This window comes from Misgurnus anguillicaudatus, chromosome 18 (genome assembly GCF_027580225.2).
Source record: "Misgurnus anguillicaudatus chromosome 18, ASM2758022v2, whole genome shotgun sequence".
NCBI lineage: Eukaryota > Metazoa > Chordata > Actinopteri > Cypriniformes > Cobitidae > Misgurnus > Misgurnus anguillicaudatus.
In genome coordinates, this window is record NC_073354.2 from 37,695,763 (window position 1) to 37,723,537 (window position 27,775).

Sequence of the window (27,775 nt, forward strand, 5' to 3'; positions counted from 1 at the left end):
ATTCTACACCTGTAAGTGCTTTCATCTTCAGAACAAAAAGCAAGATGTTTTCTGAAATCTGAGGGTTTTCCATAGATGGCAACACAGCTCACAACTTGCTGTCACCCATAGATATACAGTATACATGGATGATTCTCACGAAAACTTGGTTTTAAAAATGTCAAGCATGAAAATGGAAAAATAGCTTAAATTTACTTTTTTTCCCCACCAGACATTGAAAAACAAAGTCTGGAGTAAATGGGAACATTAATTTAAAAACTTTTACTTATCATTTAACACTTTTTGTAACATAATTTAAAAAATTCGTCCTAAAAAATCTCATTACCGCATATTTTCAAAATGACAAGACAAACCTGAAAGAACATAATTTGGAGATTCTGCACATGCATTTAAAATCAAAGTATTATGCTTCTATTCATTAAATTAACATTTAATAAGCATCTGTTGCGATAATGATAATCAAAATGTTGTGTAAGCATTCTGACAAGACAATATTTCAAATTAACTGTAAAAAATGATCTTACCTGGTAGCCATCTTGAAGTAACTGGTCCATGTGCTTGGTCACTCAAAATCAAACTTTATTAAAATTCTGTATGTGTGCTTAAACTGTTCTCAAAAAGTGTTGCGGAGGATGAGAACATCAGGCATGGACACATCATTTTCCTAATTTTTCTTCATTATTATTATAGATGAATATTCAGTAAATATTTTTTCTGTCATCTAAAGTAGTCTAGCAAAACATCCATTTATTTTTTTCTTAATATTTTTGTGTTGATTTGATTTAATTACAACATAACGCATGTTCAAACACATCCGGACACATTGCGGTAATGAGAATTTCAGCAGAAAATGAGATAAAATGTACAATTATAAATTCTTATGTTGAAATCATACATTGTGCAAGGTAGAACACAGTATTGTGTTAATTCTGATGCTTTTTAATGTTACTATATTACACATTTTAAAGCTAAAATCATTAGTGCCGTGGTGTTTCAATGGTTTCGTGAGAATCACCCACATAGATGCCCTATTAACGCCTTGTTTAACATGAAGTTTTCATTGTTGGGTGAACTAATCTTTCAGTCAGCTGCTTAAGTTTACAGACGGAGTTTTGCAAGATTCTGATTCTTTGTCTCTTTCTGTCTGCATGTTCAACACAAATTTTTGCATACTGCTATGTGGTTGCTAAAGCGTTGTGATTTGAATCCAGTTTTATTGACTCTTGTATTGTCTGTCCTCTGTGCAAAACATCATAACAGTATTGTCAGAAATCTTTAGTATTTAACTGTGTGCTGTGTGTATTAATAGAGCAGTGAGATTGTAGCTTGGCAACATGTTAATGTGAGACTCTACAGTAACTTAGTTTGTCAGCTCCTGCTCATTACCGTTTCTGATTAGATTCATTTGTGTCATCATGGTAACTGCAACATGGCTGCGTTGAACCTCTGTGTTGTCAAAACACTGTTTTCATGTCTATGAGACTTAGCAAAAAGTTTTAAAGCTCAGAGTGTTTACTTTGCAAAGCTGTATGAGTTAATATCAGCTACTTGTAACAGTCAAAGGCTTTTAAATACTTTAAAGAGGAATTAAGAAAACGATTTAAAGTGCTGACAAGCAGCAATTTCAACAGTTTTTAACATGTCAAGAGAAGAGAGACTTAAGTTATAATTCATAGATCAAGGCTATGAGTATATTATGACAGAATTTTCATTTTTGGCTGAACTTTTCCTTTAATATCATCAATGGCTGTGTTTCCATCACCATGATTTTATGCGCATTTTGAAGTATCGCATCAAAATGAGTGATGGAAATGGCAAATTTCTAATAAAAATCCATTCATTCGCAAAAACGTTTTTGACTTATACGAAAAAGAGTAAATGCGAATTATGGGAGATGGAAACGCATTTCCAAATTAATCTGATGTAGCGAACATTAAACCCACGTGACTGATCATCTAGCTGTTTTCTCTGTCGTTGTCTTTACTATATATGGGGCTCAACATCGTTGCAATGTCCTTGCTGCTCGTGCCTTTTTCTTTTTTTATGAATTTTAAAAAGATTCGCTTCATGTGAATAGCAGCTAATGTCTCGGTGGTTTGTTGCTATAACTAGGAATGTCAAATTATGCAACTCTTCACATTCGATGATTGCTTAAATTAACAATCAGTCAAAAACATAATCGTTAACAGTAATGAGCTTTTACTGCAATAAGCTTTTACTGCAGTGACATATAGCCAATGATAGAAAGTGTGCGTAAATTGGATATTAAAAAACGGCAGCTTTCTCGTGCGAATTAAACTATTTTTTGTCTAAAAAATCTAGTGGAATTGAAAAATTAGTAAATTAGTAATGAGTAAAATTAATTGGTGTTTTGAGAAAATAATAAATTTAAACTTATATTGTAATGAAATATAATGACTAATAGACATGGTGTATTACTCCGCCTGACATGCGCACGTGTACGTTTGTTCGTCCATGTCAGAATTAAGGTTTCATTATCATCAAGTGTTATTTTTCCAGATGTTCACCTTGCTGTCTGAGTCGTTGATACGCTGTTTGTTGTAATTATATCCAAGAAACATACGAAGGACACTTTTCCCGTCGTCACTTCCAGATTCAGCAGAGATAATTTAACTATGGAGAAGCATGGTCAAATTGCTTTTAGTAACCGTATTTAAATTTTCTGTATCAGACCGATCTGATCCACAGCGGATGCCATTGCGTTGGCAACCAGCCTCGCCTTGCATGACATTAAAAAGCTCAGGTGTGTGCTTGACATTGATCATCGTTGTGATCATGGCTAGTTTAACTTCTGCACGCTCACTTCATTTTTTTCTTCTGCTGTATGTGTTTTGCACAGGCACTGCACACGTGCATGACCTTGCTTTTAAGACCATTGTCAAGTTTTATTGATTTAATTATTATCCAAATAATCGACGATCAACATCCCTAGCTGTAATAAGAGATTTGCTTAAATTATTTAACAACATGCAAATATGTTAATCTAGTCTTTTCATGTTATGATTCATACTGAAGACAAAAGATGTAAAATAATAAACTGTCCCATATTCTCTGTTCCTGGTCCAAATAATTGTTCCCCTATCTAACAGCACATATCAGAGTGTTGAAATAATAATAATAATAATAATAATAATGTGATCAATCTGGTTATTCCCAGCTACACCAGATGCTGAGATTTCTCCCAGTCTTTTTCTTCTTCTTTTTTTTAATACCACGATAAGAGCAGTGTAGTATGTTGTTTAAAAAAATACATCAAAGTATTTTACAATAATGCTTTCCTATATACATTTCATTATTTGTCTTATGCAGGTGCAGTTTTTGACTAAAATTTGCTGCTGGTTGCCATGGTTACAATTCTATTCTGCAACCATGAGTTGTATAAACACAGATGTTGATTGTGAGTTTGTACTGTAAATAGATTTCAACATTGTCTTGAGAAAACGTGAGTTTCTTTGTAAATATCTCCACCATGATACCAGTGTGTTGTGGGTGGTTGCCAAAGCATTGCTCTGTGGTTGCAAAAAGGTTGTGTTGGGTGCTATATGGTTTCTTTCTTTCCCCAGCCAAAAAAGCTCATTGTAAAGTCTTTGTGATGTTCTGGTTCCTCTTTCTGAACGTCCTTACAAAGATAGCTGTACAAACATGAGTGTTTCAGAGTTCAGGAGGGATGCTGTGGATCTGATCTGAGTACTGATGTTCAACAGCCTCTCTTCACACGCTTTATAGCTGAAGTGTGCTGTTCTCTGCTGTAGTGGATCTCAAACGCTTTCACAGGGTGAAAGAATAAAATCATATTCAGATGCTTCAGCAGATTTTTCGATTCATATTCTCTGTTCAATAGAGCACGTTATCTCTCCAGACTCTCTCATGAGTTTCAATAGCTTTGCACATTTATTTTACTCAGAGTTTGTGCTGATAGAGCATCTCAGTCCACTTTACGTGTCCATGTATAGATGTTGTGTTCTACACTTTTCTGCTTATTTAATACTCTTAGAATTATGGTCAAGGTTTCTGTTACAAAAAAAATCGCACGCAAACACATGCACGCAAACACACGCATAAGTGGGAGGGTTTGGGGCGCACAGTCCTCCGCCCCAGGGCGGATCCGAAACCAGCCAATTAGAGCTCAGCCTCAGGTCGCATGTTTTTACCCTTTTTACTGACCTACATAAACACTCATTAGAGGTGTGCCCCAGACACACAAACATGACACACACACAACAAACTCAGTTTTGATTTTTAATTTTTTTAAATAAATGATAACATGACTAACAGTGAAATAGTATAACTAAACGATTTTATTTTGTATTAATTTGCATTATATATTTAACTTTTTGTAACATGTTAAAGTAGCTTTTTTCTTTGGCCAACTTTAGGGGGGCGGCGCCCCAGTACTCCCTAGTGACCAGCCACCACTGTTACAAAGATTAGGAAACAATAACGCCCTTATTAAGTTCTTATACCCAGTTACACATTTTCTTTATCTCGAAACAATACCTGTTGAGAGAGAAAGTCTTTTTTTTATGCAGTTAATATCAATTATTTTTTGGAAAAGATGGGTTTTCATTGTTACGAAGCAGGTGTCTTATTTAAATCTGTTTAAAATATGTAAACTTCTATATGTCGATCTGTAGATGTTTACAAATGGTAATTATAAATTACAAGAAATAATTTTTTGCATTTCTTTGCATCCCCCCAACTGTATAGAAATTGAACCAAACCACGACTTAAAAACCAAGATACATACTGAACCATGAATTTAGTGTACAGTTACACCCTTTTATGTTATGTTAATACAGCGATGTCTCATGGCAATTCGTACGTATTTTACAAGGTGGCTAATTCATTTTAATTTGTATGACCACATTCAGATATTGTGACGTTGTTAGGGGTGGGGTTACGCTATTGTTTTTTATGATAATCTGATGTTTTGTATAATTCAATTAATCTGAATTCTTACAAATTAGTCTCATACTCATAAATTCTTGTGAGATCAGTTTGGTTAAATATTTTCGCGATAACAGCAATTTTAAACAACAATGCAAAATAAACTATTTGGATAAACAATATACAATATGATTATGAACAATAAATATGCATACTGTATGTGATATAAAAATGCAAATATAATAATGTACATCAAACAGAAAACATTATGCAGTGATAAATGTTTCAATGTTCAAAATTCACATCTTTATCTTCTCATAAACATGAAAAAAACTTACTTTGTATTTTATTAAGCTTGGTAAAAACAGTCTTAGCCTGTCTTAAACATAAGACTCTGTTTTTTAAAAGAGAAAGTAAAAACATGATGGTTTTATGTCACTTTTAAGGTTAACTTTAAAGGTGTATGTGTTGTGTAGAGTTTAGGAAATAAATGTGTATTTGTAGCTGCATTCTCTCAATAGCTATATAGTGAAAAAATAAAGATCTAAAATGTCACAGTATTCATGAGCTGGTGTTTATTTCTCGCTTCAGAAAGGTAAAGCCGGTTGTTTCACCTCACATCTTGCTCTCCTGAATAAAGATGAGTCAAGTGTGTTTGCAAAAAACTAAACTATATAACACCTGCTGTTAGAGTAGAAAACAACATTAAAGAGTCTCCAATGACAGCTGATGGGCACATTGATAACAGATGCTGAGAGGGATGATGGTTAATGATGATGTCACACAGCTCTGAATAAATACTGAAGAAGAGGATTTGATTGGATCACGTGTCTGATGTTTTATAAATATAGGGTGGTTTGGTCTGTGTTTTGATATTTTAGCTGTGTATACAGTTGAATTAGCATCTTAATTAACATGTTGGGCTCGCATTCGTTTACCGACGCATCGTTTATCATTTAAAGGAGATTTTGTGAAGGATTCATATTCTATAAGCATTTTCTTTTCTAAAGACCGTTTCAGCAGTAACAACATAAACAAGCGGCTGCACGTAACTTCCGGTAAAATCCGCTAAGAATAAATAACAACAAAGTCCTTTAAACGTAGTAAAAAACAAGCAAAAAAACAACACATAGATTACCCGAAACCAAAACATTTGTTATTTTCGACGAGGCATTTGTTCAAGAGATCAGTTTAGCAACTAGTCAGACCTTAAAAAAAACGAAACCGGAAGTAAGGTTAGGATCCAGACGTGTATCACGTGCGTCCGATGAAACCGTCTATACACACACAACATAAACACGTGCTGTTAAATGTGATGTATTTGCTTTAACAAACATCATTAGTCCAAACTCCGTGTATGCTGTATGCCATGGAAATCATGCTGTCTTCTGTTCATGGATGACGGAGGTTTGTGGCTTCAGAACACATAATGAATTCCAGGAGGTTGAACAGCTTCATTATTCTCAGGCTCGGATCAGAGGAACGACCATTTCACATCGCTGAGCTTGGCATGTGTGGAGCGCTAGATTCAGATAAACATTTGCATAAGAGCATGTAAATCGTTTATAACCTTCCTGTAGCTCAACTGGTAGAGCATTACGTTAGTCGTGCAAAGGACTTGGGTTTCATTCCCATGGGAACACACATACAGTATCTATAACATGTGTATGATGCACTGTGGTCGCTTTGAATAAAAGCACCTGTCATACATACAGTGAGGAAAATAAGTATTTGAACACCCTGCTGTTTTGCAAGTTCTGACACTTAGGAATCATGGAGGGGTCTGAGATTGTCATTGTTGGTGCATGTCCACTGTGAGAAACTAAAAAAATCTAAAAAATCACAATGTATGACTTTTTTAACTATTTATTTGGATGATACAGCTGCAAATAAGTATTTGAACACCTGTCTATCAGCTAGAAATCTGACCCTCAAAGACCTGTTAGTCTGCCTTTAAAATGTCCACCTCCACTCCATTTATTATCCTAAATTAGATGCACCTGTTAGCTGCATAAAGACACCTGTCCACCCCATACAATCAGTAAGAATCCAACTACTAACATGGCTAAGACCAAAGAGCTGTCCAAAGACACTAGGGACAAAATTGTACACCTCCACAAAGCTGGAAAGGTCTACGGGGAAATTGCCAAGCAGCTTGGTGAAAAAAGGTCCACTGTTGGAGCAATCATTAGAAAATGGAAGAAGCTAAACATGACTGTCAATCTCCCTTGGACTAGGGTTCCATGCAAGATCTCACCTCGTGGGGTCTCAATGATCCTAAGAAAGGTGAGAAATCAGCCCAGAACTACACGGGAGGAGCTGGTCAATGACCTGAAAAGAGCTAAAGAGTCTAAAGTTTGCCAATGACCATTTGGATGATCTAGTGGGAGTCATGGGAGAAAGTCGTGTTGTCAGATGAGACCAAAATAGAACTTTATTGTTACCGTTAGGTGGTACGGTAACACATGGTGAAAAAAAACAATTGACGCAATCCGTTTTTGTTGTGGGTGCCCCGCACGCACGAGCATGAAGCCTAATTAATGGAAGCACATTATTTCCGCTTCACATCAGTGCACATGCACCAGCCCAGCAGGCACACTGGTGCAGAGCAGAGCGAAACATTCAGCCTATGTGCCGTGGCTTAGCCCCGGATGGCCCCGGCCAAAATAAAAACAATGAGTGACAGACAGGAGCAAAATTAGGAAACTTCCCCTGTAAGACCAAAGTCTGTATGTGTGTTTTCTTTTTCAGCTGTTTATTTTCTCTTAAGACCTAAATGGTTGTGTTTATGAGGATACTTGCAAAGATGGGATTTTGACACGTGTGTATTTAACGGCAATAAAGCAACAAAATGCTCACAAGCTTAATGAGCAGCAGATGCCCGGTTTGCGCGCTCCTCTCACACAGAAACAGTGCTTAAATACACATATTAACGTTAAGTTTTCGTGACCACGCGCACAGCAACGTATCATGGGCACGTAGCAGTTAAATTTTAGGGGTTCAAAACAGTTAATTGTACCTTTTAAAGGTAAGCAAATAGATCCTTAAGGTTCAGTAAGGACCCCAAAAGGTACATTGTATTATGTTATAAATGTAAAGGTACCATCCCAGCGACAAAATGGTACAGTTTTAATCCTTTTTACAGTGTACCACCAGCTGTCTCAATCTCTCTCTCTCTCTTTGGCGACTCAGACAACATCAGTAGGAGGATCATGAGGAAGATTTTAGGGGCTGTAGTTCAAACTGCTTATTAGAAAGTTTGGATATTTAACACCCACAGCGCTTAAACTAACATATAGACATTTTACTTCAATATCTGCCCATGAGAGCCCTGAAACACATACCTGTATATGTTCTCAGCCTTATGTTCTTAGTCCATCGGTACAAACAGAAGGAAGGTCTGTGTGTGTAAATGCATGTTTTCACAGGTGTCTTATGGTATCAGACACAAGTCTGGATCAGACGGACTTGTTGGCATTCTCCTGGGCAGCAGCTCTCTCTCTCTCTCGCTCTCTCTCTCTCTCTCTCTCTCTCTTTCTCTCTCTCACGTTGAACCTCTCTGCCATCCTCTCAGATAAGAGACACATCGGTATGCGCTCTGTGTGCCGTGTAACCTTAGATACGCCATCACCTTCGCCAGTGTGAGTGTGAGACAATTACAGATGGAGAATTGTGTCGCTTAAACTACAGCTGCACACAATGGGACTGAGCATTACACAACCTGTTTTTTTTTTTTAAAGAAAACCAATATGTCCTAATTCTGCATCACGTCCACAAACATGCATAAAACATGATCTCAGTCATTCAGTTCTTCTTATTTCAAACATTTCACTTTCTGCATAAAGTCTGTTCCTAACTGAAGGATCTTTAGGTCTTCTTTTTTGTTGTATTTAGTGCTGGGATAGAGATCATTATTTAAAGTGATGTCCAGAACCGGACTCATGAAGGTCACCGTTAAAGGAGTAGTTCATCATAAAAATAATATCTGATGTTATTACAAATCTATCTGCTTTTCCTCTTTAAAATTTAAAACAGCAGGATCTTTTCTATTCAGTCAAATTGTTGAAAGAGTTGGAACAACAAAATATTGGGTGAAGTGGTCTTGTAAGAGGCAAAAATGATATAATATCACATTATAAAATAAATGAAGCAAATCAAGGCAGTAAAATACTCGATGAATATCTCTATATGTCTCAAGAAATCAATTCCTAAAGTTTACTTCTTGAAGATATCTTGAGCTGTTTTCACACAGACATTACAGAAAATACATCCGGGACTGTTTGATTTTTGGTTCATTTACACTGCCAATGATTTTTCAGAATCTGTGCGTGCATTCACACTCATACCGTAAAGATCCCGTATGACACCTGACGTATTTAAAGTTCTGTACTTTCCTTACGAAGGGAAAATATATTTACCAATATATTACTTGAAATATACTGTAATATATCAAAGCATATAAAGACATACTATTACATGTAAAAAAAAGTTCCCTTTTTGTTCTTAATTGCAATATATTTTGTATCATATATACATGTATGTTTTATGCATATATTTCAATATATTGGAAAATATAAATATTAAATCCCATATATGGGAATATGTTGCCTATATATTACATGATATTTTCCAATATACTGCAATATATTTTTGTTTCGTAAGGGTTGGTAGATTTTTTTCACAGTGTCTGCTCAAGTTTGCTAATTTTTCGTAATTCTCTAGAGAAAACACATGCCTGCATTTTTGTTTATGACAAGATCATAAGGAGCACGAGCTCCCTGATCTCTGCTTCGGTCCAGTTTGCAGACATTTCTCATTGTGAATGTTGATCTGGGTTTAAATCATGGTGTCACAAAAGAGACAAATGTGTATTTGGTCCTTTTATAGACACTGCCAGTAAACAATAAATATCAATAATTGTTAAAAAAACAACTAATGTCATGCTGATAAAAATATACTGATTTAGCTGATTTATTTATTCTGATACTATATATTATTACAAAAATGCACAGTGTACAGTACAGAATATATATGACATAAACTGCTTATTAGTTAATGTTTTTAATAGTTAATTCTTGTTTATTCCATGTACAAACACGGGACTGACCTTCCCATTGTAAAGATACTGGTATGTCTCTCTGTGCTTTTATATTTGCATATTGAAGACCCGTCACCCCCGAGCAACAACATGAAATATGTTGTTGAATATATCTTTTATATCAGGCCACTTCTTAATTTCATCCTCCCACTGGCTTTTACATGGCAAATATTAATCATAACTGTTTAAATCATGTGTTATGCATGCTCCCACCACTGTTTTTCTACCAGCTGCATATTGAAATGGACTTCTCGCACAACAAAGGGAAATACATCACTTCTCTTACACTGTAAAAAAATTTGATGTAATTATGCAGCTGGTTGCCAGTAACTTACTGTAGAAGATAAAGACTGAAAATGTAACATGTTCATTTAACTTTGAACAAACTGTTGCCAGTAAATAACATAAATGTAAAATCTACAGTAAGTTACTGGCAGCTAGTTGCCAGTAATACCCAGTAATACTGTAATTCAATTTTTTTACAGTCTACTTCTGCGTTCAAAAATAAGGTAAATACCCTTCTACTTAAAAAAATATGAGGACATAAATCAGGAGTATACCCACTTCTTCAGACACCACTACACCAGTCTAAGGAAAGTAAACATGATTGTGTTAGTGCGTGTCAAACCATGTTAAGGTTTTGATATAAATAGACAACATCAATCATCAGGGCATGCGAGACGTGTCTGTCAATCAAACCTGTCATATGTCTGACAGATACTCATCCGTGATTTATTATTCATACACGCACACATTCATACTCATAGTCAAAAACACAGATAGACATTCTGTTCTTCTGAATAAATGTCCAGAGGTTACGGAAAATTAAATTAATTCGTAAAAACTGAAGTTATAAACAATGAACTGGTTTGTGACCCGTGCTGCAAAATGAGTTATTATATTTTGACATTCTCTATTAAAAAAAAAAAAACTTCTAAATGATGTTTGATTTGTTAAAATCTTAAAAACTGACAAAGCTACACCTGTTTGAAGTTGACAGAGTCAGTAAAGTCAGTTTTGGGATTAAAAACGAAATCACTACATCCATTCCTTAAAATCATTGTAAAACTGATTCAGCACACACAAAGTCAAAAACAATATATATATAAGAAAAATATAAGTTAAACTTTCTTTTATTGTTTGACATTGAGACAGCTTTAAGATCTACTGTAATGCACTGATGTAATATAATGTTACACATCAGATATTTTTTCCTCAACAGTTAACCAAACATTCACTTAAGACATAACAGATTATATCTGCATGAATTCTTGTCAAAACAGATATTTTTAAAACTGTATTTCTGTGTATATGTGTATATATCAGGGTCTGTGTGCATGCTTCAGATCTGTTTGTCAGCACGAGGAAGATTGTATTCGAGTCTTGACGCTTTAATAACTCTTTGATTGAAAAAAAAAATACAATCCTAAAACCATAACAATCCCTAGAACTATCATTGGTATTACCATTATTATTGTAAATACTATTATTGCATAATATACATGATATAATAATAATAATTATTATTATTATAACTATTACTACCCAAATATGTATTATTGTCTGTTTAATTTATTAATATTATTATTTTGCTTATTATCATTGCTTTATAACAATATTATCATCTGTATTATTATCAGTTTAATTTATTATTCATTTGTTTATTATATCATTGATCAGAACAAATCATTGTCACAATTGTTGTTTTTGTTGTCTGTTTTGTTTTTGTTGTTTACTACTTAACTATCTGTTGTATGTTTTGCACTTATAAAAAAAACTCTTTGAACATGACTCAGGTCCTGACCTTTATTTTCTAATTCCTGCATGTTTTAAAACTAAAACTAAAATGAAGCGCATGTGGATGGACACATCTTTGTAGATAAAGCATTTCGGATTGTACACCTCTTAGACAAAATACAAATAAAGATCATTTTAGATGTTTAATGAATATTTAGAGCATTGCGATGATAGACGAGGGCTTAATGTACTTATTTTTATGAAAAACTATTTCCCTCAAAATCGACATTTATATATTTTTTATTTTGCCTCTAGCATAAAATTAGACTGCATGCATTCAGACTCATTTTGCCAGCATGGGTCACATTTATGTAGGAATAATTGACGACAGGCTGTTGAAATATTTTGAAAATAATGCACACCCCAGGTGGTATTGCTCTGGTGATTAGTTTAAGACATTTGACAGGTTAGGTTTATAGAAAAATAATCAACACCCATGGAAAATTTCTCAACCAATTAGAATAAAGCATTCAACATGATTAATTGGTATAATTAAGTGTACTATACAAATTTTCACACTTTTATATGTGTGTGTCCTGTAGTCCAGTATCCTCACAATAACATTTCTAAAGTTTTCTTTCTTTAAACAAAATTGCAAAACCAGCACTTTTCACTTCGACGCTGTCAATGTTCTTTGTTGGCATTATTTTCTAATCTGTGGTGGTTTTATGTGTGACCCTTTCAGTGAACTCCAATAATGTTTGGTCCACACCAGTACTCTTTCCATTTGATATGAAATGTGTCTCTGGGGAGGTAATGGTGTTTATGAGTAATTCTTCTCAGTGTAATTGAGTTGGCTTATTTTAGAGAGAGACTAAATCATATTTCAGCAACAGATGAGTTTTATTACACGCTTCTGTGGGTTTTGTCGCCCCTGTAAAGTGCTTTTAATAGGCTGCGATGAAACGGATTTGGTCTCTCTCTTGTTCTGTGAAATAATATTTGATTTGTTCAGAGGACTGAAGACACACAGCACCTGTAGTATCTGTACTGGTGTCTATAACAGCTCATTAAAGTGTAAGGGAACATTGTGACACATTTGACAGATTAAAGAGAGTTTTATTATACTGTACAGGGTTTCCCGCAGAAAATGTGTTAGTTAAGGTGGTGATTGGCTGGAATTTGCGTTTGTCTTAAGAAACACCGACTTCTTAAAACTTAAAATATTGCTCTGTCGTGTAATTCGATTGGCTGGGAGTCGTTCACTGGGGCTTCTGTATACAGAAACTTTCATTTTGATTTGTCAACATTTTGACACTGATGTGCACTCTTAGATTGCTGCACCAAGTAAACGTATAATTATCTATAACTTACATGCATTAAAGCAAACCGGCCCACATTGCCATGCAGCCCACTGGGAAAACTCTCGGTGCTTCAGATGACCAGTACGTTACTGTGTCCGCGTAACCTTTATATGTAGAAAAAAATCTCACCGGCCCACATAAAAAATGACCCGGCCCCTCTGGCATTTCTTTCTTTTTCTCATTTCGGTCGTGTAGCGTGCGTGCCCGCTTGCGGTGTGAAGCGCGTCCGCGCTATTCTCTGAGATCCACTTGATGGCCTTTTATGCAGGGTTTTATTTTTTTGGACGACCTAGTTAAGGCGTTAGGGTTTTCCAACTTAGGCGGGCCACCCAAACTGCAAAGTGCTGCGGGACACCATGCTGTACCTGCTGTCAATTTTAAAGTCTGTGTCACTCAGTTCAATTTTTTCTTTCTTTTATAATTTTATGAAGCAAGAGAACAGCATTGTGTCTTTATATTTGCAGTTTATTACACAAACTTATTCTTTGTTCAATTTAAAGGAATAGTCTACTCATTTTCAATATTAAAATATGTTATTACCTTAACTAAAAAATGTTGATACATCCCTCTATCATCTGTGTGCGTGCACGTAAGCGCTGGAGCGCGCTGCGACGCTTCGATAGCATTTAGCTTAGCCTCATTCATTCAATGGTACCATTTAGAGATAAAGTTAGAAGTGACCAAACACATCAACGTTTTTCCTATTTAAGACGAGTAGTTATACGAGCAAGTTTGGTGGTACAAAATAAAACGTAGCTCTTTTCTAAGTGGGTTTAAAAGAGTAACTATATTTTATGGCGTAATAGCACTTTTGGGAGTACTTCGACTCGGCGCAGTAACACCCTCCCTCTCCCATTATGAGAGTGAGAAGGGGAGCGGACTTTTCAGGCGAGTCGAAGTACTCCCAAAAGTGCTATTACGCCATAAAATAGTTCCTCTTTTAAATCCGCTTAGAAAAGCGCTACGTTTTATTTTGTACCACCAAACTTGCTCGTATAACTACTCGTCTTAAATAGGAAAAACGTTGATGTGTTTGGTCACTTCTAACTTTATCTCTAAATGGTACCATTGAATGAATGGGGCTAAGCTAAATGCTATCGAAGCGTCGCAGCGCGCTCCAGCGCTTACGTGCACGCACACAGATGATAGAGGGATGTATCAACAATTCTTAGTTAAGGTAATAACATATTTTAATATTGAAAATGAGTAGACTATTCCTTTAAGCATACAGTACTGTCAACACATTAGGGGTGGGAGATATAACCAAAACCTTATATCACATTAGGATTCATTTTATTATCATTATAACGACATGTATCATGGTAGAGTTTTCTTTTATTAAGGTTTTTATGTTATTAAAAATCTTTAATGCCATAAAATTTTCATAATTCTCACAAAAACGTATACAAGCATAAAAAGAAGACAAAAAACAAACAAAACTCAAGCTCACTGAAGATAAACATGTTATTTATAAAAAAAGGAAAATATCTACAACATACCGGCACAGGATTTCCCGCAGAAAATGTGTTAGTTAAGGTGGTAGGGTTTGGTGGGTGGACAGGGCCGGGGGCGTGGCAATCAAAGGGGCGGGGCGTACGCATCGTGATGAAAATAAAAATATTTTTATTTAAAACACTCAAATAAAATTTAATTTTAAAGAAACTATGACAAAAAAATGAACAAAAACTAAAGCAGATTTGTAGAATGTTCGGTGAATGATGATAGATAGCGCGGAGATTGTTAAAACTGCAAAATTACATTATCTATCTATATAATTAAATAGGAGTGTAACTACTGTAGCATGTAAATAATGCACATGAATAAAGTGAGCAAGAGGGCTCAACAATTATATCTAATCAACAGGCATGTGAAACCTAGCTAGCAGGTTGGTCAAACAACAAAATCACCAGCTAACTTATTTTAAATTTGCAAGAACTATAGACTAATACAATAACAGGCTTAAATAAACCCAAAACATAAGTCCACTTACAGTTCTCACAGACACGCGTTTTATCAACTGGCTAACCTCCAGACATGACGGACCACATCTTGTCTCATTTCAGACGTATGGCGCGCGTCCGCGCTATTCTTCAAGCTGCAGTTGACGGCCTTTTGTGCAGCGATTTTTTTTTTTTGGACAACCTAGTTAAAGTGGTAGGGTTTCCCAGCTTAGGCGGGCCACCCGAACTGCAAAGTGCTGCAGGAAACCCTGCGGCGCACAGTAACTTCATCACTCCTCACTACTCCCCCTCTCGCTCAAACTTCCATCAATGTTACTGCGCCCGAGGCCGAAGTGCTGCAAACTAAGTTCTCTTCCGCCAAACAATATAGTTCTCATTTTTATCTGCTTAGAAAATCGCTACGTTTTATTTTGTGCCACCATACTTACTCGTGTAACTACTCATGTCTTTAAATAGGGAAAACATGGAAGTGTTTGGTGGCTTCTAAATTCATCCCTGTTTGGATCCTAAAGAATGAATGGGGCTAGGCTAAATGCTAACACATTCACAACGCGCTGTACAAAGATGAAGTGCATGCATTGTAAAAAGATAGGTATGTATTATATGTCTACGTTGAGGTAAGAACATAGTAAAATATTGAAAAACAGTGGTGTTTTCCCTTAACAATTCATTAAAAAAAGATTACTTTTTGGCCATCTGGGATTTCATTACGGCGATAAGGTTAGGAATTTTCAGTATAGTTTTACACTGCACTGTGAGTGTTTATAAGTATAGTTTGTTGTTAACTTCTTCCACCCTGAAGCTATTTTGGGGATTTTCGCCTGGATTTGGCCTACCCAATTTCAAAAGCTTCCCATACCCACATGCAGAGGTTTACATACAAAAGTTTGGTATCATTTTACAGGAAACCCTTTGAAATTACATAAAACACTGTTGAAAGTGCTAAACATGGTTGTATGTGATGTCAATCCTATAATAAACACAAAAATAAATAGGCGCTTTTTGATGTTTTTTTTCCAAAGTTTTTATTTAAAAGTGTATAACTCTGGCCCTGAGTGCCTCAGCTCCCTGCAGACAGTTTTGTTTGATTCCAGCAATTGCCAGCTTACAGAGGAAAAAAGATTTTTTTCTCTATCATAATGTATGCAAAAGTTATTTTACTCCAACTGTTGGGAGGAATAATACCCTTTTTGTATACAATTTCTGCCTAAAAACATTTAAAGTGCTCCCATAACCACATACAGTGGAATAAATGCAATTTCTTTATATCATTTTAAAGAAAACCCTTTGAAGTTACATAAAAAGCTGCTGTTTGTGACAAATAGTGTTATTTATGTTGTTTTTCATATGATGAAACACCAAATTTTCTTTTTTTATGTTGTAAATACTGCCTTTGATAGTGTATAACTCTGGTTCTGGGTGCTCTAGCAGACTGCAGACAGTTCTGGTTGTTACCAGCAGCAGACAGTAAACACCCAAAAAAAGAATGATCTCTTTAGCATGTCGCATTCAAAAGTTATTTTCATTTTACTGAAGTGTCCGAAAATACATTTTTTATATAAATATTAATTTTTTGTTTTGGACATATAATAAATAACAAGGGATTATTCATGCACACAACCTAAGAAAATGCTGTGAATGGACTCATTTTTTAGAGTAGGACCTAAGAGAAAAGATGGTGTATTATTTGTGGCTATCTGTGCTATCTGAGGCAGTCCACACTCAACTTTCCCATATGTTTACAAAAGACGATTTTTTACATCATTATTCATTCAACTATTGTTGGATATGTGTTAATAATAGAACAAAAATAACGCTGTAGCCTTATTCCTGAGAATGAGAGCTTTCATTTGATATAAGACTTGCCCATGTTTGTCATACTTGAAAAATATGAAATATGTGAATATTAAATCATATACAAAATTATCGGGGGGGCGATAGTGTAAATTAAGTGTAAATAACTTTCTTACAGTAAAAGATTTCTCAAAGTGATGCATATCTGGAGAAAGTAGAGAGTCTAAGCTTTCAAACAGTATCTCATATGTGTTACTGGGGTCCATGATGGACCATTAAAGATTAAAAGAATATTTTATTTGAGTCAAAATACGAAATTTTGTCCCCGGGACTGGGTCCTTAGGGTTTAAGAGGTTAACTTAAGGCATCTAATGGGGCTTTAGACCTGAAAGTTGTGGCGTGTGACGTAACAAAGTCAAGTTGAAATGTTGAGATGTAAAGTGGGAATCTCTTCTGCATGGGATTGAGTTGAATGCATGCCTCGTTCCCATTTATCAGCATGAGAGTTCCTCTGTGTGTTGTTTTAACTCAGTGACTGATGTGGTTTTGTTCAGATGAAGTCTTGGTTGTGCTGTGTTCGTGATGTCCTGCTGTGACAACAGCCTGTAAAGGTCACCTGTCATCAGCACACATTACCGCTGAGAAACACAGAAGGACAGACACGCGTCTACATGCGACAGAGCTGAGCTTTATGTGCCAGAGGTTGTAAAGGTCAAGTTTGTTCCCTGTGGTTCATTTCTGGTAATTAATAAAAGACAGCATGTCAAATTACTTTTCTCCACGGGTAACCTGCATTGCCTGGATGTGTGTGTTTAATATTAGATGCACTGTTCACTGAAGATCAAGTGCTTTGATCTTTTAACAATTCTGAATGCTTTATAATTGTATCCGATGATTTGCTGCACACAAATAATATAAAAATATACATGTAGTGCAACATGTTGTACCCGTTTCAAAATTGTCAGGGACAAATGATGTTTCACAGTTAACCAAAAACATCCATTCATACAGTGTTGGGTAAGTTACTAATAAAAAAAAGTTATTAATTACTAGTTACGAATTATATATTCAATTATGTAATTAGATTCTGTACAAATGACTCTCTCCAAAAAGTATTTAATTACCCATAACTAATTACTTTCTAAATCCTATTTAGTAAATGATACAAAGATAGGCTTGAAACAGCTCAAATAAATCATATAAAAGTACATCAATTATTCTGGTTACACTTTTTAAGGTCTCACTGGCATCAATATTGGATTTTTAAGTATTAAAAAAAAAGACAATATCTTAGTAACATTAATGCTAATACCCACTATAGTTAATAGTGAGACTTGTAAACTATACACGCAAAGTATTTAAAGTGAAAAGGATACACAAAACACATGCATTTTAACCTTAGACTTTAAGGGCCCTATCATACACCCAGCGCAATGCGGCGCAATGCAGTGCAATGTGCGATGCAAGTGTCTTTTGCTAGTTTCAACCCGGCGCAATTATAATTTTCACGTTTGGCGCCACGTTGTTTAAATAGCAAATGCATTTGCGCCCAATGTTGTGCCCATGGGCGTTCTGTTCTGAAAACGTGGTGTGTTCAGGTGCATTGTTGGCGCGTTGCTATTTTGAGGCAACTAAAATAGACTACGCCATTGACCAACAAAAACCTGGTCTAAAGTCTAAAGTCAATGGCGCAATATAGTTTTTTTTGTTATTTAAAGAAAGCATTAGTAATACGCGCCTATAAACGGACGACAACGCGGGTTTGCTTATCACATACATGAATGCGCAGCAGCACAAAAACGCTTTTAGATATGAAGCATTAAAGGATTGAATGGAAAAAATTATTATTAAGGCCCTTTGACATAAATGAGGACTGATTATGAGACGTTAAAAGGCGTAAAGAGCTGCTTCACCTGTAGCCTGATAAGTAAACAAATGCTTTGCTTTTAACAAATGCATCTACAGTATTTTTAAATGTGTTTTAAATGCTACCCTACAGATTTATTGTATATGATGACTCTGTGGATATGGTGGGAAGAGAAACATTTTAAGTAATGCTTTGTAAAAATCCCATGGCGCTGTCCGAGTGCTGAAACATTTTGGCTCTCCGCACATTTGTAAATTCTTTATCTCTTGTTTGAGTACAAACCTTTACTTGCATATTTGCAAATTACTTAATGAGATTACAATGATTTTGTAGGATATCAATACATTCACAGCAATTAAAAGCCTGCTATTTGTACTTCTATCACTGAAAGAAAACGGCTTTTAAAGGTTTTAATCCAAAAAATAAAAATTTCATTAAAAATTAAAACACATTTTTTTTAAACATTAATCTTGGGGCCAATCCCATTTCTCTGTCTTACCCCTTCCCCTTCCCCTACCACTTCGTCTTACCCCTAGCCCTTGTCCCTCAAAACCAAGTGTTAAGCGCTAGGGGTGAAAACATACCCCTATGAAATGAGACACCGCTTGGTTACGGTTACGCCATCATACATCGTCGTTTGCTGGCTGCAACATCACCAGACGCGACAAATGTTGATCACAAACTTCCAAGATGCCGAGTGCAAGTGTAACCGAAAGTGAATCAGCTGCCGAGTTTCTTCTGGCGTCCCTGTGTGATACAGGACGGTATACGTAAAGCACATACCGATGTCTCCAAAGCAAGTAGTGTTATGCACTGATATCAAACGAAATTCGCTGCTAACGTTAATGGAATTTAGTTAAAACTGTAGACAAGCATGCAGTCCATTCATGGCTAACGTTAGTTAGAGAAATACGTGAATGTTGTGCAAATCAGCAAATACGGGAATGTTGTGCAAATCAGTAGCAAACTAGCGAAATTTTAAAACATTTAAATTAAGAACATAATTCAAATATATATGAACAGGACTGTGCAGAGCACAAAACAAGACGTTAGTAATTTTTTAATTAATTATTAAGTCGAAAATACTTACATTTATGGGACTCTCTGGACGCTCTGGACGCCATTTTTGCCGGTTGCGCAGTGTATTCTGGGTACCCCTTGGTTTCAAGTAAGCTCGCGGAAATTCTTGGTTTTAAGGGTTATCTACCACTTGCCCTTAGCCCTACCCCTTGATCAAAACGAGAATTGGGATAGCCCTTACTCTCACGTGAACGTGCAAAACTAAGGGGTAGGGGTAAGGGAAAGGGGTAAGACAGAGAAATGGGATTGGCCCTTAAACTGGGGATCTTCTTCCTCCGCTTAGTTTTTCAGTTTACAAAGTCCGTCATCTAAATAGGGATTAGACGTAGCGCCAGCGCAACTGGCTTTTAAAGGGGATGAGAGCTGAGACTCTCATTGGTTTATTGCACGTTACCCCCAAAACACACCCATTACTCATAAGGAGAATATGAACAATCCTTTTCGCCCGTGCGCTCGGCGCACAAACCATTTTTCCCGTCGTTAAATTAGCAAAAGTGGCATCGGACATGCCCATTTAGACAGTGCGCCGTGTGCTTTAGACAATGCGCTTAGATCGTTAAAATAGGGCCCTATAGACCCCTTCACGGTTCACATCACAGGCGGTTCCCACTGCGCATGTCGGAGTCAGAAAAGTCATTACAGCAGATTGAGTTGCGTATTATTCGGTATCGTCAAAAATGCCTACTTACGTAGTGGGCTGTGAAAATCACACCAGGTCTTCCGTTAAGTCTTTGCGATTCATGCAGAATCTCAAAAACAAAAAATACAACATCTGCGGCTGCAAGCAATTAACGTGCAGACTGGGACAATGCAAATATCAAAGGCTTGTGTTTGTAGTGCTCACTTCATTTGAGGAAAGTCATCATTTTTCAGCCCTGTTATATTAAATTATAAAGCCTGGATGGTATGAACAGTTTGACCCCATGCTGCGCGCGCACCCAATATACATTCAATGTTTACAAACCTTGAAGGGGTCTATATGTTGATGTTAAATCCACTATTGTATTATATATCATTGATCTACAGTCTATACACAGTATTTACTTCAATTACATCAGAGGTTACTGTCATTACATTACGAGGAAAAAATAAGAGAAATCCCTTACTTTAATTTTTCAAGGAAAAAGTTAGTTACACCCAACACTGTATTTATAGTAAACCCCAAACAAGTCAGATCAAATCAAAACCTTTATTGTTACCCCACCACAACACAAGTTAAAGTCTTTGGTCAATACTCCAGCATGACAGTGCAACTTATAAAAAGCATAAAAGTATTCAACATATTATACATGATACAAAATACAGGATTTGTGCAATCTTGTCATGTTTGTGATACGGTGACTTTTGAGCAGATTATTTGAAGTGCTAAGACGTCTCCTTTATTGACTTGCCTTGTATTCATTCATTCATTCAGCACGTCTTCTTATCTGTCGCTGTATCATGATGTGTTTTGCAAACCTCAGAGGTTCAGAGAAATCTTTGTCAAATAAAATCATATGATAAATGTCTCTCTATTTTTTCCCTGAGGTGGAATAAATGTTTATATGCGAGTCTTGTGTGACCCGACTGTACCTATACTTGAGCCCACATGACTCTGGTGGGATCTGTAGAGCATCAATGACATGTTTACTGGTTTGGGGGAGTTTAATAGTCTGGGTTAGATGCTATGATCGATATCTCAGCTTTCTGTATCTTGAGCTTTTTGACCTTGAGTGAATTTTCCTGCGGTGGTGATCTGTCCTAACCTCATTATATTAGGACATCCCTGATGAATTCATGAAGAGACAGAGAGACATCAAATTATGGAGATGAGACGTCTGATTGCCAGATTGAAGTTCAACATCTCAGACTATTTGATTTATTTCTCTTTATGTTCTTGTTTTGGTGTGGTTTAGATCTGTTCTGTAAGATCCCACTGCCTGTGCCCTGGTTTGGTTAAGTGTGTCCAATGTTTCCCATTGGACTTCTGTCCTAGATAATTTTTTCCATATGCCGGCCAGTTTAAGACACACACGCAAACTTAGACATAAAAGGTCAAAAAGATGCTTCGCAATCATTTTACCTCAAATATAATTTGTTATGAGGTCACAGATGTGCATGATTCAGCAGTCCTTGAGAAGTTTAGTACTGCGTGGACGCAGCTGCAGGAATAGTGCAGTGTTATAGTTTGTGCGGGTCATTTAACTTAACCTTTCTTATGAATGATTGACGGGTAAACGAGAGCTACGCAGCCTCATAAAAATGATGAAGCTTTAAGTCTGAAAGGTCAAAGGAGGCGTTACTGAGGAAACAAAGCGTGATGGAAAAAATGTGTGGATTAAGGCCAGAAACAGTTAATCTCTAATGCCATTACATAGTTCAAGTGTAAGTGAATGACGATTCAGTTTCCATCAGGATGTAAATGTCTTTTAGTAGGAAACGTGCAAACAGATGACGTTCCAATAATAACACAAATGATTTGATATGTTTAATGTTTTTCAGATTTATCAGCACCAGACTGAATCCATGTGCCGATAACAGAGATAAACACTGCAGCAACAGTTTATATACAGGTGAAATTCAATTTCAATTTCTTTCAAAATTTACTCCACCATGACAGTTTTTAAAGCTGAAGAGAAAAGCTTTTTAAAGTTTATTAAAATAGGCAACTAGGGCTGGGCGATACTCTGTCATTTTGGGATGGGCTACTATATGCACAAGATATCTCACTGAATTTTATAATGATAAAGTTCATGTTTTCCTCCCTGTTTGAAAGCATACAGCTGCACAACATGTAAGTTGATTGGAAAGCATTTCTGGAGGATCATCTCAGACTATATCTGTCAGAATCCTGCCGGATCCTGTTGGTATTTAGATCTAGTTTAGCATGGCAGGGTTCTGACAGTACATATGTTCTATGTGGGAAATGTGTGGTTGTAGTATTGGTTTATTCTGACCACGCATTTCCCGGGTCTCGTCATTTTTCCCCGATCCCTTACTCTTGATTATTTTCCAGGTGTATGTGATTTACTTTGTCCCTATTTAATGTCCTTGTGTTTACTGTTCTGTGCACGTTCGTCTTGTCTCATGCCCTGTCGATTCCTGTAAGTTTTGTATCATATCCAAGTCTAGATCTGTTTGGTGTTTGAGAAGTTTATTGTTAGTATTGTTAAAGTTCAGTGTCAGTTTAGTGTAGTGTTGTTTCCCTTGTCTTGTTTTGCCCCCTCGTGGGTTTTGTTTTCCTGTTTTTTCCCCTGTTTTATAGTAAATCCCTTTGTTATTTATGTCTGCATTTGGGTTCGTGTTTTGTGTCCTCTAATTCCTGACAGAACGAACGTGCCAAAACAGAACCCAGCAGACTATGGCCGAGGATCCAGAATGGTGGAATGGACTCATCGCCGATTCACGTTCTGGAATGGGGATGTTTCCTTCCCAGAGGCGGCGTAGCCTGCAGGACTATGCCCAAAAGGTATTGGACAGGAGGGCTTGCTTTTCGGACCGGATGGTCAACAGGTACCTCCTGGCTGGTCTCGACAATCCTCCTCCCATCTCCGAACGAGCGGCTCTTATCTCTATGCCGTTTTGGGAGATGGTGGACCGTCTCAACCTACAGCAACGACCCCGGGAGGAGGAGTTGGCAGTCGGTCCGCAGCCATCGGTCTCTAGGGGTCTCATCGCGGGGTCAATAAGACTGAGTTCTATTCCCGCCTCTCCGACCCTGGGGGCCTCTCTCAAATCTACCTCATCCACGTCTACTCCTGTTTCCCCCCCCTGCACCTTCTGCACCCAGGAACAGGAAGAAGAAGAGGAGGAAAGAAGTGGTGGCGTCTCCGCCACATCCTTCGTCTATCCAGCCTCAGCTTCCTGTTCTGCCAGCCCAGCCACTTCAGCCGCCAGCGCGCCCAGAGCCGCCGACGCAGCCGCCAGCGCGCCCAGGGCCGCCGACGCAGCAGCGTCCAGGGCCGCCGCCGCAGCGCCCAGAGCCGCAGCCGCCGCAGCCGCCGCAGCACCCAGAGCCGCCGCCGACGCCGCAGCGCCCAGAGCCGCCGCCGACGCCGCAGAGCCCAGAGCCGCCGACGCAGCCGCCCCAGCCGTGTGCGCAGCCCCAGCCGTGTGCGCAGCCAGCGCAGCCCCAGCCGTGTGCGCAGCCAGCGCAGCCCCAGCCGTGTGCGCAGCCAGCGCAGCCCCAGCCGTGTGCGCAGCCAGCGCAGCCCCAGCCGTGTGCGCAGCCAGCGCAGCCCCGGACAGGTTTTGCACCTTCCTGCCATGCCCCTCCCAGGACTTACTCTAGATCCACCCGGACTCCTTAATGGACTACCTCCTATGAACTTTTGTGTTCCCCCACCCCCCCCCTCCCTTGTTTATTATTTTTATTGTCTCACCCCAATCCCACTGTTGTTATTGCCTGTTTGCCCTTGTTAGTCTTTGTTATGTTTTCATGGATCATGTCTTGTATGCAGTCTGTCTTGTCCCATGTTTAGTGTTCCCCCTTGAGGGCGTCTAGTAGCCGCCTTTTGGAGGGGGGCGTACTGTCAGAATCCTGCAGGATCCTGTTGGTCTTTAGATCTAGTTTAGCATGGCAGGGTTCTGACAGTACATATGTTCTATGTGGGAAATGTGTGGTTGTAGTATTGGTTTATTCTGACCACGCATTTCCCGGGTCTCGTCATTTTTCCCCGATCCCTTACTCTTGATTATTTTCCAGGTGTATGTGATTTACTTTGTCCCTATTTAATGTCCTTGTGTTTACTGTTCTGTGCACGTTCGTCTTGTCTCATGCCCTGTCGATTCCTGTAAGTTTTGTATATATCCAAGTCTAGATCTGTTTTGTGTTTGAGAAGTTTATTGTTAGTATTGTTAAAGTTTAGTGTCAGTTTAGTGTAGTGTTGTGTCCCTTGTCTTGTTTTGCCCCCTCGTGGGTTTTGTTTTCCTGTTTTTTTCCCCTGTTTTATAGTAAATCCCTTTGTTATTTATGTCTGCATTTGGGTTCGTGTTTTGTGTCCTCTAATTCCTGACAATATCAATATAGATGTATTGTCTCATCCTGTATCCCACTAGGAAAAATATTTGTATATTACCAAAACTCAATATATCGCCCAGCCCTAATGGCAACCTACCAGTGAGAACATCTTCCTTGTCTTCAGCAGATAAATCAACTAATAAATTATTAAAATCATGTTTTTCTTTCAGTCTAATGGCGTGCACATGTAAGGTTTATCATTAGCATGATACCTATATATGATCAATAGATGCCTATAAATATGACATCTAAATGTTTCATGACTGACTATTTTGAAATAATATAATTTAAAAATCCTCAGTAACCTATATAAGTCTTACATTCATTGTATTTATCAAATAAATCATTTTCAATTCGTTGCAAATACAGTATCCTAAACAATTATAATTTTGCCATAATCATGCAGTCCTATCATAAGGTATTTTAAAATTATACTCGGCCCTGTTCAATGCTTTATTCTGATTGGTTGAGAAATGTTTCACAGGCAGGCGCGTCATGCACCAAAATGTTTTAGTGGGCACAGTGTGCACAGCTCAATCTTTTCCATGGCACCTACATTTCTAACAATCTGAGCGCCTTCATGCAAAAACCTTCAACTAACTTTTATATCAAATACTATTCAATCAACATATTGGCATTATATTTTCATCTGAAAATGTTTATTTACGTTTTGTTTAATGACTTGTTTAATTGTGTCATTAATGCATTTTGCATATCCTATGAAATTAATGTAATTTTAAATCCATAAATTGTATAAAATACGAAAATGACGTAAGCTATTGTAACGTGGGTGCTTAAAGAAAGCGAAAGAGAGTAGAATCCATGTGCAAAAGAGGTTTATTAAGTAAATCCCAAAAGGGCTAGCAAACACATGCAATAAGGGGCAATCCAAGAGAATAATCCAAAAACAGGCAAAAGGTCAGGGCAGGCAGCAAAACAAACAATATCCAAAAATCAGGCACAGGTTAAAAACAGGCAGACAAAGAACAAAAATGCAGGATAACCGATCCCGGTTAACAAACAAGATGAATATCAAAATAAAAGCCGTAACAGAACAGGGTGTCAAAATAAAAGTACAAAGCACAACATAACACAAGACAAAACCCATACAGCTATAGCCACGTGATTGATTTTAATGTTCAATAATGATTTAAAAAAATATGTTTCGATAAAATTATTAGAGGAATGGATTTTTGGCTTCAATTTTACCTCATATGAGCATGTGTGATTCCGCGCCCCCGTCAACTCTGGCGGACTTTGCCGTTGCAAATCTTGATGCACAATTCTCATTTGTTGCCTTTATCCAAATTGTTTTTCCGCAATGTAAATGTGTTCATGTCTCTTAGTGAAAACAATGGCTTTTTATTGTTTACCTATGAAACATCAGAAGATCTTTTTCGTGTGTCTCTATTATTCTGTATTACTCTTTAACCCTGTCACACCACAAGTCTCCTATAATTGCACTCATGTCATGTTAGCTCAAACTGTTCATGTCACTCTCAGTTCCTGTGCTCTGTGGCGTTGGTTTTTTGGTGTCGTTCAACACTTGTCATGTCTGTCTGACAGCATGACAATCACTCAGAAAGCATGTTGATGTCTGTGGGAGGAGTAGAGTACAAAAAAGACAGATAGCAGTACAGATACACAGACCACATCTCAAACAAACAGCAGGTCACTTGTATGTGTGTGTGTGTGTGTGTGTGTGTGTGTGTGTGGGAACAATATTTTATTTATTTGTGTTTATTTGCATATCTTTGGCACACTGTATTTTATAACAAAAAATTTTGATTTAGGGCTGACATTGGACATTAAAGGAATTTAATCATTATTAACTATACCTCATGTCGTTTGATCGCCAATGTCTGTTTATGTTCGTCAAAACACAAACGAGTGTTGTTTTTTGTTTTCTGGTTATATGGGAGTGGATGTTGCACACCTGTTCTGTAATGTTTTCTCTCTGTCTCTCTCTACAGAACTGTAATGTATGCAGAGAACCCAAACCCCGAACTGACAAACCCAAACTGATTCTCCATACCGAACAAACTACAGAAACACGATGGAGGATCTACCATCTTGACCAGTCGTCATGACTAAAACTTTGTGGTGTGTTGACGTACCTACATAGACAAAATCAAGACTTCACTTTCAAACTGTGCTCTGATTGGCTGGTCCAGCATGCGCACCTGTCATCTGTTGTGACCGGGGTTGGCAGCAGCATGCGTCCATGGGCGGGCTCATGGCGCTGGATAGCGCTGGTTCTCTTGGCCTGGGGGACGTTGCTCTTTTATATTGGGGGTCATCTGGTGAAGGACAGCGACCGCGTGCCGCGCTCCAGCCGGGAATTGGCGAAGATCCTGACCAAGCTGGAGAGATTAAAACAGCAGAATGAAGACTTAAGGCGCATGGCTCAGTCGCTACGGTAACAGCATGATGTGTAGTTGCTATTAAGTAGAGAGAAAAATTGTGTCACTATGATTTATGTCTAATCTTAGAAGGAAACCCGGTCATGGTATCTCTCTTATAAAACAAATAGTATGCTAATAGGCTGAATGATTACCATATTCATGTATAGCATGGTAGCTCAATTACAGACTTTTAAAAATAACATGGTACCACCATAGTACCTGTTTTAAAAATGGCATATGTCCAAAAAAGTATTTTAGTCACAGTGATGTTAATACCATGGCAGTAGCGAGGCTACATGGGTGGCACTGGCCCACTCAAATTGACGGCTGGCCCACCCAGTCATATAGAGAGACAAAATATTTTTTGTGGAAAAGACAAAGAAATCACGCATAAATGATAATAATCTCTTAAATAATAATCGCTCAAATAGGAATAATTCAGAAATAAATAACTACTTATATGAAAGGTTTCTCATGTGCATGTGTTTCTAAACCTTGCATTACAACCTATTTTAAACTATTTGACCGCAGTAAGAAGTTAAAGAGAGCTGTTTTCTGTACA

At 37.4% G+C, this 27,775-nt stretch overlaps 1 protein-coding gene across 3 annotated transcripts in view; it reads left to right on the forward strand.

Moving 5' to 3' along the window:
• fut8b (fucosyltransferase 8b (alpha (1,6) fucosyltransferase)) overlaps positions 1-27,775 on the forward strand; it is a 64,253-nt gene that overhangs the window by 14,366 nt on the left and 22,112 nt on the right. The window contains exons 2-3 of one of the 3 annotated variants that reach the window (XM_055186667.2): positions 22,291-22,361; positions 26,782-27,227. The exons of 1 other annotated variant lie outside the window; for it this stretch is intronic. In XM_055186667.2, coding sequence (XP_055042642.2) covers positions 27,025-27,227 — 203 coding nt within the window. In that variant the 5' untranslated portion in view covers positions 22,291-22,361; positions 26,782-27,024. The remainder of the gene's footprint in view (positions 1-22,290; positions 22,362-26,781; positions 27,228-27,775) is intronic. One more of the 3 variants, XM_055186668.2, reaches the window with a different exon arrangement.